Below are 12,830 nucleotides of genomic sequence, written 5' to 3'. Positions count from 1 at the left end.
TTTTAATGCTTTACCCCAATTTGACCAGCAGATGGTAGCAAACACCACAATGACTAAAATCCATTAATGTTAAATAATACCATTAAAGCCATCATTTCAGTTAGCAATAGCAACATTCGCATAAAAACTGAAAGATCCCTCTTCGATCCCAGGAGTGCTCACAAATCCTTTTGGGGTTGCGTCGGGAAATAAACGACCTTCAATTGCTTCCTTTAGTCACAATGGTGTCAAGAAGTCGGTGTAAAAATCTTCCAAATCAAATATGCAGACTTACTCGCTGTGGCGACCCCTTGTGACCAATGTGACTAAAGGAGCAGCTGAAAGTCGCTTATTTCAACACAACCGACTATAAATTGCCACAGAGAAGAACTGGAGAAGCTCTTTGTACTGTGTAAGCTCACATTATTTTAAATTTCGTTAAATTTCGTTTTATAACGGGAGCTATGTCCTCGGAGTCACGCACCTCAATGAAGACTTGTTGAGAAGACGGTGAAGATGCCCACTGAATGCAATAGCAGCTGTCTCGTCTACACAGTTATCCTCCCATAACAAATAAATTAGTCAACATGGCCGCAGAGCACCTAGCCCCACATAACTGAGACACGGAATAAAACAACACAGGTAAATACAAATATGGTATTCGCGTTTTTAAAAAACACGTAAAATTCATGATCTGCATGCTTTTGTTTGTATCCGCAACTGTAAACTAACATGCTACGAATTATTTACATAAAGCTATAGGTACATTTGTTATTAAAATGTCATATTCAAATAATAAACGTAAGGATTACAACACACAACCAGTTTATATTTAAATTTTATTCGTTTTATTATGAACGCACGCGCGTGTGAATTTCTTTAATAATAATAATAATAATAATGATAATAATAATAATAAAAGACCCGTTCTTTTCATCTCTGTTTTCACAGATTTAATGGCGTTCATGTCTCGATTCTCTCGGTCCCGGAGCAGCTCCAGGTCTCCGAGCCGAAAAGACTCTGAACGTTCCTCCCCGATTCTGACCGTCTCCGAGCTAGAAAGGCTCCTTTACACGGGCAAAACGGCCTGCAACCATGCAGACGAAGTGTGGCCACGACTCTATATCGGAGACCAGTGAGTGTTTCTAACCTCTAAACGGTGGCAGAAGAAGTAAATATTCAGAGTGTCTTAATAACAGTGAATAAATACTTAAAGTATTAATTTCTTAGTAACGTATTACTTAGAAATAAAAATACCCATTACTACTAGTCAGTAATGAGCACCCAATGAGAACTAATTTTAATGAAGTAATATTCTGGCATTCCACCATATAAGCTGAAAGTTGTTTAGTCTAAAGCAAGCGTATTTATCTAACATCTATATCTAGCTCCATCACCCAGCAGTATCTGTTTGTCTCATTCATAAGCTTAGGAGTCACATAAGAGTTACATGTCAGCATAAATCATACAAGTTATGTAGTCAAGTGAAAACAGTTTAACTGCTAGAGCTGGAAATACCTTCTCTCCTCTGCAGGGACATTGCATCAGATCGACGAGAATTGGCCAAACTTGGCATTACACATATCCTCAACTGCGCACAGACGAAGTGGCGCGGGGGAGCCGAATATTATGCTGGGATGAACATCACCTATCATGGCATTGAGGCTCATGACTCACCAACTTTTGACATGAGTGTTAACTTCTATCCTGCTTCTGAGTTCATTCACAAAGCCCTCACCAGTGGAGGTTTGTCTGAGTCTGGGTGTGTGGGGGTCTGTGTGGGTAGATTCTCTGTTCTACTGTGTTTGATTTTAATTTTATGATCTATTGACTTTTAAATCTATGCGCTCTTCCAATTGTTATTTTTTGCATGCTGTGTTTTTTGTTATTTAATTGCTTACAAGGTATCTTTGATTCTTTTGAAAGATGGCTATGAAAAATGTATTATTAATTGATAACATGAGGGAAAATTATCACTTCAAATAGCAGGTCATCTAGCAGTTAGAAGCTCTGTGTTCTGCATATCAAAAAAAGATCCCGGGGCAAGACTGAACCCCATATAACCCTGATGGCCTGATGGATAGACATTGACTAAAGTAATTTTAAGTAAAAATGAGTTATTATATTACTAGAGTAAACAAATACATTTGTTGTTTGACCTAAGACTTAAGACCTAAGACTGTTCTTTGACCTAAATGGTAAATGGTAAATGGCCTGTATTTGTATAGCGCTTTTCTAGTCCCTAAGGACCCCAAAGCGCTTTACACAATCTGTCATCCACCCATTCACACACTGGTGATGGCAAGCTACATTGTAGCCACAGCCACCCTGGGGCGCACTGACAGAGGGGAGGCTGCCGGACACTGGCGCCACCGGGCTCTCTGACCACAACCAGTAGGCAACGGGTGAAGTGTCTTGCCCAAAGACCTAAGACCTAAAAAATTTTCAGACTGTAGTATCTTCTACATTTTAAATGAATCTCTTTTTGATCTAGGAAAGGTCTTATATAACTACTGGGAAAGCTTAATGTAACCTTGCTTTAGCAGATTCATCCATTTGTATTTGAATGGCCCTGTTTTTAGTTTATAAATTTTCCCACTACATGCTGTTTCTTCTTCAAAAACACTTAAATGTTGTGTTATATAGTTAGACTTGTGTGGCTCAACAGGTCTAAATAATGATGCAAATGTCTAATGTAGTGAAGAAGAAGAAGAAAAGAGGAATTTGGGGCACAGCCCTTGTCTTAACTGGTCATTTAGCTTTTTCTTTAAAGTATGAACAAATATTTAGTATATTGTTTACACTGATTACATGAAACTATTTTCATTTATATAAAATATGTATAAATATTTTTAGGGTAGCTAATAGTCTTTAGTAAATCATCAATTTATCCTAGTAATTTGCACTGGGATGAGGGGAGCAACCATTTGTGTTTAATAGCAGTGATCAGGGGCACAGCTATCCTAAAACCACGCTGAAGATTGTAATATAAACAAACATCCACAAGCTCACACTCTGGTTCTGTATGTCTCTTTTGCAGACTGTATAAAAATAATGGAAGTTTGTGACATCATCCATTGATTTCTGGAATCTGGCGTAATGTTAGTTTTGTGGCCACTGGCATGTTGTTTTTGGAGCCAGAGATGGTGGGAATTCCAATTGCAGAACAAACTTAAGCAAAACATTTTGACCTAACATTTTGTAATCTTATGGAATTATTTATGTCAAAAATTCCACGCAGGAAAAAACATAATCTAGAATTAAATTCCTCTGCATAAATTCAACAACCTGTGCATGCAGAACTTTGATTCACACTCTCACTCTTGCTCCTGCAAATGAACTGAATTTTGACTGTTTGGAGCAGAGCCCAAAGGAAGAGGGGTTCTAATGTGATTGGTCACTTTTAATGGACATTTCAGGTTACTGCATTAAAGCAAGGTGGCGCCATGATCAGCGTTGTTTTGAACCGTATTTGTGTACAATTTGGAAACTAAATTTGGAAGCCTCTCCAGTGCTTATGTTGCTGCCAAATGGTCACTCAGTGAAACACAGCTGTACACCTCTGGCTGCAGAGTTCCACTCACTGCGGGTTCAGGTTCCAGTATTATAGGTCATCTAGATAAAGTTACACGTCCGCTGAGCAGTGGACAGAGAGGAGTATGTGACAGACTGTCTTTTTACAATATATGACAACAATAAGTAGCTCATTTGTCTGATCTGAACAGTTCAGGTTGTTTCTATCATTTTACGTAAATCAACTTATGTAAATCTGGTGGTACTTAGATCTGTGTTTACTAGTAAAGTATTCTTCACTGTTTTGATAAACAGTGAACAAATGCTCTGATCAAATGCTGATTATCAGCATTTTACAGCTTTGGAAGAAGTGTCCTAAATCTGCTACTTATATAAAAGTAATACAATAGTGTATGTATATTCAGTAAAAATAACATTTTACTGAAATAAAAGTATAAATGTGCTGCAATGAAATCTACTTGAATCTCTATAAAAGTATTTACTCATTAAAGTCTCCACCCGAGCTGGAACAAATTCACTGTAGCTAAAACACACCATAACTTATTATTTATTTTGCCTGTTTATAGTTTGAATAAATTACAAAATCACTATGAAAGATTTGATATGTGTGCTGCACATCAATAATTTGTTGTCTTCAGGATTTGTTGACTTTTTGAAAGTTAAGTTTGCCATTTTAACTATAGCTGTAATTTCCACTGTACATGGGTGGATGTATTGATTTATCACTGGCTTCACTCTAATACAGAAAAAAATGCAAAACCTGAAACTCATCCAGTCATGATACGTGCAGTTACATGTGTTGCTGAAGGCTGAGCAACTTTTTATTGGCGAATGAAATGTCTGTATTTTGGCCAAAGTTATAATTGCTGGATCACAATGCACACTTACTTTCCTGAGCCTCGTTATGTTTGTTTGTTTGTTTGTTTGTACAAGATATTGATATTGTACAAGACTAATGGAACAGGAGTGCTGAGGCTTCAGAGCTCGCCTTAGAATCCTCCAGTTTTAAAGATTCATGTAATCCAGTGGCAGTTGTTGATATTTCCACTGCTACACAGCAAACAATAACTGTTGACAAACTTTATTTTTCAAATAGTAAAAAAATGCATTTTAAAACAACACTGATGTTTCTGCCACAGTGGATACAAAGCAAACAGTTTTGTGTATGTGCTGGGTTCTTTGTGTGCATGGCTACTGAGTTCTATGCAGGTTGTTTAATTTGCGTGGACTTGTGATTATGTTTTTTGGTATGTGCAGGTAAGGTTCTGGTCCACTGTACTGTGGGAGTGAGCCGCTCAGCTACTCTGGTGCTAGCCTACTTGATGATCAGACAAAATCTGACGCTTGTGGAGGCCATCAAGACAGTAAAAGACCACAGAGGTGTCATCCCTAACCGAGGTTTCCTCCGCCAGCTGAATGGCCTGGACAGCATCCTGAGAGAGAGCCGAAAGACATCACCGTAGAGCTGAAAATACTGTCAAGACACACTCCACCTGAGGTAGCAGCCCATTACACTGGGAGATATTCTGGGACCAAACTAGGAGCAACCTGTGAATTTCTGACTTTGCATCTCTGAATGGTAGCCAGTGATACCACAGATCAAGTGATGCCATTATTTTCATAGTCAATTTGCTCAGTTTGTTTAATCTTTGTAGTTCTGTAGACTCTGAAACAGCAGCACCAAATAATTTTATATTCCTTAAGATCAAAGTTTACTGGTACATTAAGATTCTAAAAAATTAGAAACTTTTATTAATAATTCCACTATTTCCTTCAAAGTGTTTTTTTCAATTTGTAACTGACCTCTGCCTTTCAGATTCATTCACGCACATAATGGTAGAAATTTTACAGCAACATCAGTTGACCTATGTAAGTTAAGTAGTAAAACCTTACCTTTGACTTATAGGATTCAAAAGTTGACTGCGAGTCCAAAATTGAGGAAACTGCTGCACGGGGTTTGAGTCAGATGTGAAACAGGAGTTTGGTGTGTAACCTCACTGTCTGAATTATGTTAATTTAGGCTACGTCCACACTAGCCCGGATAGATTTGAAAACGGCGTTTTCGTCTGAAAACGCTCCGCGTCCACATTGAAACGGCCAAAAACGCTTACGTTCCAGTCCTGCGCATGCGCAAAAGTGGGTGAGAATTAAAGAATTTGACGAAAAGCTATCTGGAGTATGTACAAACTGATATTAATCTTTTTTTAGGGCTGTCAAAATTGAGAGCAATCAAAACAACTGCTGTATAATGCCCTCCACTATCTTTGTTTAATTGGTCACATGAATGCATCACAGGACAAAAATGCATCATCGTTTTAGAAAGTCTGCGTTTTTGAGTGTGCACACTGCGACGGGACAGCTCCGTTTTGAAATATATGCATTTTCGAGAGCGTTTTCAAAACGCTGCGTTTTTCCTTGGGGAAAATGCCATCTCAGTGTGGACGGGAGGCCAAAACGGAGAGAAAACTATGCGTTTTCAAACGAAAACACATTAGTGTGGACGTAGCCATAACTTAGCTTCTATTTATTGATCTGAGAGCTAGTTTCGATGCTCGGTAAACAATTTTTGCACAATTATGGCTTTAGACTATACTGACAAGGGGAAAACACCTACGTTAAAAGTATAAAGGACTAGAAACAATCATTCTTATGGTTGACAAGTGCTAACATGTTTATTCATGGTACCATGTTTGCAGTTATCTTGCCAGCCACAGATGTCCACAAAATTTATGCCAAAAACTTTTACAGGATTCATCTACACATGTTTTTGGACGCTTCTGCAGTTTCGAACTCATATCCATTGTTTTTCTTTTTAGTCAAGCTTGTAGAGAACACGTCTAACAGAGATTCCTGTCTGACTTTTTTAAATTTCAGAAGAAAATAGTCAACCTGAGGCAGGTTATCGCCAACCTGATTAACATATCTGGGGTCTGAACCCAGCAAAGAGTCACAAAATAACCCCAGCAGACACTGTGATATTGAATAGGATGTTAATCTTTTTTGTTATCTAGTCTTTGTAGAGAAATAGTTCCACATAGAGTTCGTATATGAGTTGTGCCAAGGTTGCAGATGTGAGTTTACTGTTGTCTTGACATACTTTCTGAGTGTTGTCTGACTTTCTAGCAAGAGAAAGTATGTGTTCAAGAATGGTTTTATATCAGTATTTTAATGATTACAACAAAATGAAATAAACAAAACTGCCTCAACCCAGAGAGAAGTAACAATATCAAAAAACTTCAGCTGCTTAGTTTGAGCTAACCAACCACACACTGAACTATACACTGAACTACTCAGATCACAAGGTTTATAATGCTGTTTATTGGTCCTGGTAGTCCAGAAACGTTAGGTTTATAACGTTTTGTGTAAATTCCCTCTCAGTTGTTAAAATGAGAGGGAATTTACACAAAGGTAACACAAAGGTACTTGGCTTTAAAGTTATGTGAAGATAAGAATTTTAAAACAGACTCCATGTTCTTGTCTGTCTATTTGGAATTAACATTATGTGGCTGTAACTGCATTACAAAATATATTTTTAAATAGATAAGAAAAGTGAAAGGTGCGAGTGATATTACAAAAATCAAATCATTAAGCCTAAAATTCAAACAGGCATTGTTGTTTAAAATACTTGTATAGATTTGCAAGTCTTAAAGATTTGTGAATCCACTTCATGCCTGAAATTAAACTGGCAGATGTTTTAAAGTGGTTAATGAAGTTATGAGGTCCTTTGCAGAAAGGAAAGGTATTTTACTATGATCCAAACTTATACTATGTAAAAGTAGAATAGAATCGTATATTAAAATAAACCTCAGCCTGTTAAAAAAACATGATGAAAATTGGCAGAAGAAAATTGTTTGTGCTAGGAAATTTAAATGTTTGTGTGACAGCAACATTAGGGCCTGTGTGATACTCCATATCAATTTAATGTATTCCCTCATCATGTTGAAAGTAATTTCTTTAAATGTTCCACAACTTTAGCCCGAATCTTATGGATAAAATACACGGGTCACTGTTATGATTCAGGAGTGTCAGTAATTAAAAACTGATCACAACTGACCCTAAGCAGACACGTTCCTTGTTGTATTTTCTAGTTAATATAGAGCGTAAATAAGTTATATCAACCCCCAAAAATGTTCTTTGTGATTTTTTCCCCCGTGGTTCCAGTCACTTTTACATTTGTGAAGTGCCCTATAACCCGGGTCTAATCCAGCAAAGTTATGTAGCTTATAGAATTCCAGTGTAATTACAGCATATAAAATGTAATTATTTGTTTGTGAACACAAAAGCAAATGCACCAATTGCAATTTGGTTGTTTGCTTCCAAGTTCCTTTTTTTGCTGATTCTGATTTTTTTTTTCTAAAAACTATAACTTACAGCATATACAAACAAACTTTTCAACTTTTCTCAAAGTAAAATATTATTTTCATACTAAAATAAATAATTAAACTTCATAAATCCCCCAAATTGCATTAAATAACAGGATCTTCTCTTTTTTAAACAGTGAAAAGAGGTACAAATAATTAACAGAAATGAGTTGGTATATACCCACTGTTATCTGACATATCTTAACTTACCAAAAGTAAGCAGGTGGATTTATATAACAAAACAAATATCAGGTAGTTGCATTATTTCCAGTATGTTTATAAATTTACCAGATAAAATTATGTTGACCTCTCTTTCTTTAACATTTTTTTAAATTTTCATAATTTTTCTTGTAACTGTTTTTGTTTTTCAGAGCAGCTTCTGGCTGGCTCTGAGCTCTGAATAGCATAAGGCTGTTCCAAGTAGATGGTCCCTGGCCAAGCCATTGTTGCATCTTTAATTAATTAGTTGCTTACAATTTGGTGTTGTGTAAGTAAACCTTTTTATGGGGTAATTTATCTCTAAGTATCTCCCAGTCCAGTGTATCACCTTAACTTTACAGTGACTGTTAGCTGTCCAGAGTACTACTCGAAGTGAAGATGTAGTATGCTAGCTCAAGAAGCATTTTGAGTAGACATGCAGTGAAAGACAATACCACAGATGTGCCGTTGCAAAAGCTACCAACTGCCTGGATAACATACACAGTAATCATGCTGCGTGCACAAGTCGGGTAAAGTCTGCTGTTTTGTCTTGATGTTAAAAGTGAGGCTTGTAAAAAAAAAACTTTAGAAGAGCCAATTCTGTGCTTTTAACCAGCATTTCAAATACTTTCCAGTGTGTTACTAATGATTACCTCAAGAATTATGTTTGAAACACATATTTTGTGGCTTGTAGAATTTGTGCTGTGTAACATCACCATGTTGAGGTACAAGGGGGAATGAAGTGAGCATTGTTACTCTCAGCAAATGGAGATAAAAATAACCCCCCAAAATGAGGATCTGTACAGTCTGTGGATATTAAAGAGGGTGTACTATGCTCATTATATATACATGCATATGTAGACGCATTAGTGTTAAAATATTGGATTTTCATATTAAACATGTTTAAAGTGTTTAAAGTAAATACACTGATGCCAGTGTATTTACAAGTAATTTTTATTTACAAGTAAAACCTCTGGCTTCACATTGTACAGTTTCACACAGCTTTTTTCTACTCTTAGCTCTTTATTATCTCAGTGAGTACAGATATCTCCAATAAGGTCATCTCAGGCACACAGCTCTAGTCTCCCAACCCATATGGTGTTCAAACCTGTTTGCAAGGAGCAGCAAATCTAAAGAAAGTTGGCTGTTCTTCAGACAGAGGATAAACTTAGTGCCTGCACCTACACCCAGCATAAAAGAAATAGTATAATCTATTATGATTGAAGAATAAAAATGAGAATCTGGAAATGAGCAGACTGTGCTATTACTATTGCTCTCAGCAGCTTGGTTGCTGGCAAATATGAAGTGTTGTCAGAATCTCCAAGTAAGAAATACATTCCTGCCCACGCACTGCTGGCTCTGTTGTGCTTGTTCCAGGTCCATTGTGTAACTGACGCCACCAACATTAACAGGACGCTTACATTAGAGACTCGTATTTTGCGTTTTGTTTGGGTTTCCAGGTTTGGGTTTGCAGGGAATTGCCAAAATTAGAGACGGGACAGCCTGTGAAACAGGAAATAACTGCAGTGTAATCCATTTATTTCAACACAGTAACTGTATTCTTATTATCACTTTTTTAAACAGTAACTGTAATGGAATACAGTTACTCATATTTTGTATTTTAAATACATAACGCCGGTACATGTATTCTATTACTCTGCAACACTGCTCTTGGCAAGAAAGGGTGTATTTCACAAAATACATACCTGTATTTTGAACCATAGTATTGGAATGCAAAAAAGAACAACAAGCAATCTGAACTCAACTGTCATGACTTTTCAGTGACAATTTGTGTGCATTTTATAGGGAATTAATTGCATCTTAACTGGGTGCTTAGGGCTCAATAGATAATCAAATGGCCACATCAGACTATAACTTTCTGTTATAGAAAGCATATAAAGATGGATGGAATACCCATTATCACTTCCTGCCTTTTTAGCCCATGTCTTTGAGTGTAACTAGCATGCCATTACCATAGTACCGGTATTGTAGCCACAACTTGTGCCTGACCCAAATGGTAGCTCACTTGATAACAGTAGTTTATTGTTGTATATCTAAAATGCTGTATCAGCCATAAGAGAAACTATTAAAAAATGTTAAAAAAGTCCTCCAATGTTTTTATGTACAATATCTAAACAGATGCTAAAACATGTCTACATTACTTATTTATTCAAAGGAGCTACCTGTCACTTTCAGTCATCAGATACCTTTTTTTAGAATCAAGCAACTAAACAGTGACAAAATATCACAGTGATGCGTAAAAGTCAATTTGACTACATATTTGCTACAATTGATAAAATATGTTTTAGTCAGGCTCATATCCTCTATGCTAACAAGAATAGGGAGCTGTGATGTTGTCCATCTTAATGTCTATGCCTTGCAGTATTAAAAATTACTTCTACTGGCAAAAACCCACTTTATGTGTGTTTTTTTGCAAGGACTGTGGTGCTTTTTCAGTTCCGTCATTCCAATTCCATCGCAGGTACAATTTTTAGTGACCATTAACTTAAGGGCAATATGCATAAAAAGTGATAAGTGAAAGAAATGCAAACGGAAGATGTAACATTGCATTCGAAGGGGGATAATGAAATGAACGTCCTGTTTAGAAATATCAAAATAATTTCCATTTACGTAGAATAAATAAATGCTAAAATAATTGCTCTTTTCATTCAGATTGGCCCATCCTTTAAGGAGGAGATAGGGTGCATATATACATACATATAGTGGAGGAAGTCATTGTTTGAGCCCCTGCTAAATGTGTAAGTTTACTAACTTAAAAAACAAATGAACTGTAGTAGTAGTAATTTCATTTTAATGGACAGAGAAAAATATCAACCAAAATCCAAAAAACATGAAAATTATGGTTTGAGTGAAATAAGTATTTGATCCTCAGGCAAAACATGACTTAGTACTTGGTAAAGAAGCCCTTATTGGTAGATGTAGTTGTGAGATGTTTTTTGTAGTTGTCACCAGGTTTGTGCATTGTAGCAAGTGTGACCCACGCTTGGCAGTGTAATTACAGAGTCTTCATTTACAATGTGCATTGTAATCTTGTGCTTGCGTGAGCAGCTTTCCAGCTTCTGGTCACTTGGCAGTGCTTCTTGCCCTCGCTCTTCTTGCTACTGCTCTCCTCAGCTACTGCAGAAAAAGTGGATGCATGATTATGATGATAGGTCCTTGCTGTGTCTGCCAGCCTCCCCTGACTCTACACCCTTACCCCGCTGCACCATCCCTCCTCTACGGCAGAGCCAAAGACAACACCCCGCCACACAAACATCTCAGGAGTGATTATGGCCCAGAAATTTTCTAAATCCTTTAGGTTTTTGGAAACTTGAAGCTTTAGCTGTCTTCACTGATTTTCTATAGGACTGACATCTGAAAACTGGCTAGGCCACTTCCTGACCTTAATATGCTTCTTTTTTTAGCCACTTCTTTGTTGTCTTGGCTATATGTTTGGGGTATTTGTCATGCTGGAAGACCCATCTACGATCCTTCAGTGTTCTGGCTTGGGAAAGGATGTTCTTGTTCAACATTTTACAGTACATGGCCTGCCCATTGGTTCCTTAATGCAGTGAAGTCATGCTGTAACCTTAGCAGAAAAACAGCCTTAAAGCATAATTTTTCCAGCTGCGTGCTTGACTGTGGGGATGGTATTCTTTGGGTCAACATCTTTCTTCCCTGAAACGCTCAATTTTAGTTCTATATGACCACTGGACTTGGACTGATTCTTATATAGCACTTTTCTACTTTCCTAGAGCACTCAAAGTGCATAATACAACAAGCCACATTCACACAAGCACTGTCTTCTATGCTTTAAGTGCTTTCTATCTAAGCATTCACACACATTAATATGAGCTTGGGGTACTTAGCATGCAGACTGGGGCAGCAAGGGATGAAACCACCAGCCTTCCAATTAGTAGCTGACCTGCTCTACCTCCTGAGCTACAGCCACCCCACTTTCACCTGACTGTTCCCAGAATCATTTAGAAGTGTGCAAACTGCACATGTGCTTTCTTGACCAGGGGGGTCGTGTGGGCTCAGCAAGATTTTAATCCATTACAGTTTAGAGTGTTATCAATGGTGTTCTTGGCGACTGTGGTCCCAACTGCCTTCAGATCGTAGTCTTGGGTCATGATCATCCTTACCTATTAAGGCAAGATCTTACATGGAGACCAAGAATGACTGATAGTCATTTTATATTTTTATTCCATCACACCAGCAGCCGTTACTTTCTCACAAAGCTTTTCCTGAAGGCTTTGAGATCAGAAATTGTAATGTTTGATAGACTGAATATAGTCTTTGTGCTACATGGGCACATAACCAATCTGTGGAGGCCAGAATTCTGGCTGTAGGTTATAGGGGATCATTTACCTATTCCACTAAATGATATGCTATTCAATTTATAACTTTTAAGTAATGGAGTTGTCTGGATTTTTGGTTGATATTCTGTTTCTCCATAAAATGCAACTACAATAAAAATTAGAGACTGTTCATTTCTTTGTAAGTGAGCAAACCAAATTCAACAGAGGATCAGATCATTATTACCCTGAATATACTGTATGAACATTATTGTAAGAATATGGAATTCTGATTGATATGATTGATATGATGATGTTGCTTTAATGCGTCAATTAGTATCTGGAAAAAAAGGAGCATGGTTTGCAAAATTTGGCAAACCATCCTTAGTTCTACTGAGTTAAAGCACAGGAGAGGCACAGGAGAGGCATGCATATATATATATATATATATATATATATA

General features: G+C 37.2%; 2 protein-coding genes across 2 annotated transcripts in view; one reads left to right on the top strand and one right to left on the bottom strand.

The window, feature by feature from the left end:
* Nucleotides 1-481, bottom strand: part of ddx56 (DEAD (Asp-Glu-Ala-Asp) box helicase 56) — an 18,976-nt gene extending 18,495 nt beyond the window's left edge. Inside the window, exon 1 of the mRNA XM_005753063.2 lies at nt 464-481. The gene's annotated coding sequence lies outside the window, so the exon portion shown is untranslated. The remainder of the gene's footprint in view (nt 1-463) is intronic.
* Nucleotides 482-559: 78 nt separating this feature from the next.
* On the top strand, nt 560-5,534 carry dusp26 (dual specificity phosphatase 26). The gene is made up of 4 exons (XM_005753064.2): nt 560-621; nt 931-1,114; nt 1,514-1,725; nt 4,771-5,534. Exons 2-4 carry the CDS (start codon nt 936-938, stop codon nt 4,974-4,976), a joined length of 597 nt encoding a protein of 198 aa, XP_005753121.1. The 5' UTR covers nt 560-621; nt 931-935; the 3' UTR covers nt 4,977-5,534.
* The last annotated feature ends 7,296 nt before the right edge of the window (nt 5,535-12,830 follow it).

This window comes from Pundamilia nyererei, unplaced genomic scaffold, assembly GCF_000239375.1.
Source record: "Pundamilia nyererei isolate P.nyererei 1_Seehausen unplaced genomic scaffold, PunNye1.0 scaffold00398, whole genome shotgun sequence".
In the NCBI taxonomy this organism is placed as follows: Eukaryota; Metazoa; Chordata; class Actinopteri; order Cichliformes; family Cichlidae; genus Pundamilia; species Pundamilia nyererei.
The sequence above is the reverse complement of the archived record's forward strand: the minus strand, read 5'-3'. Positions and strand labels throughout refer to the sequence as shown.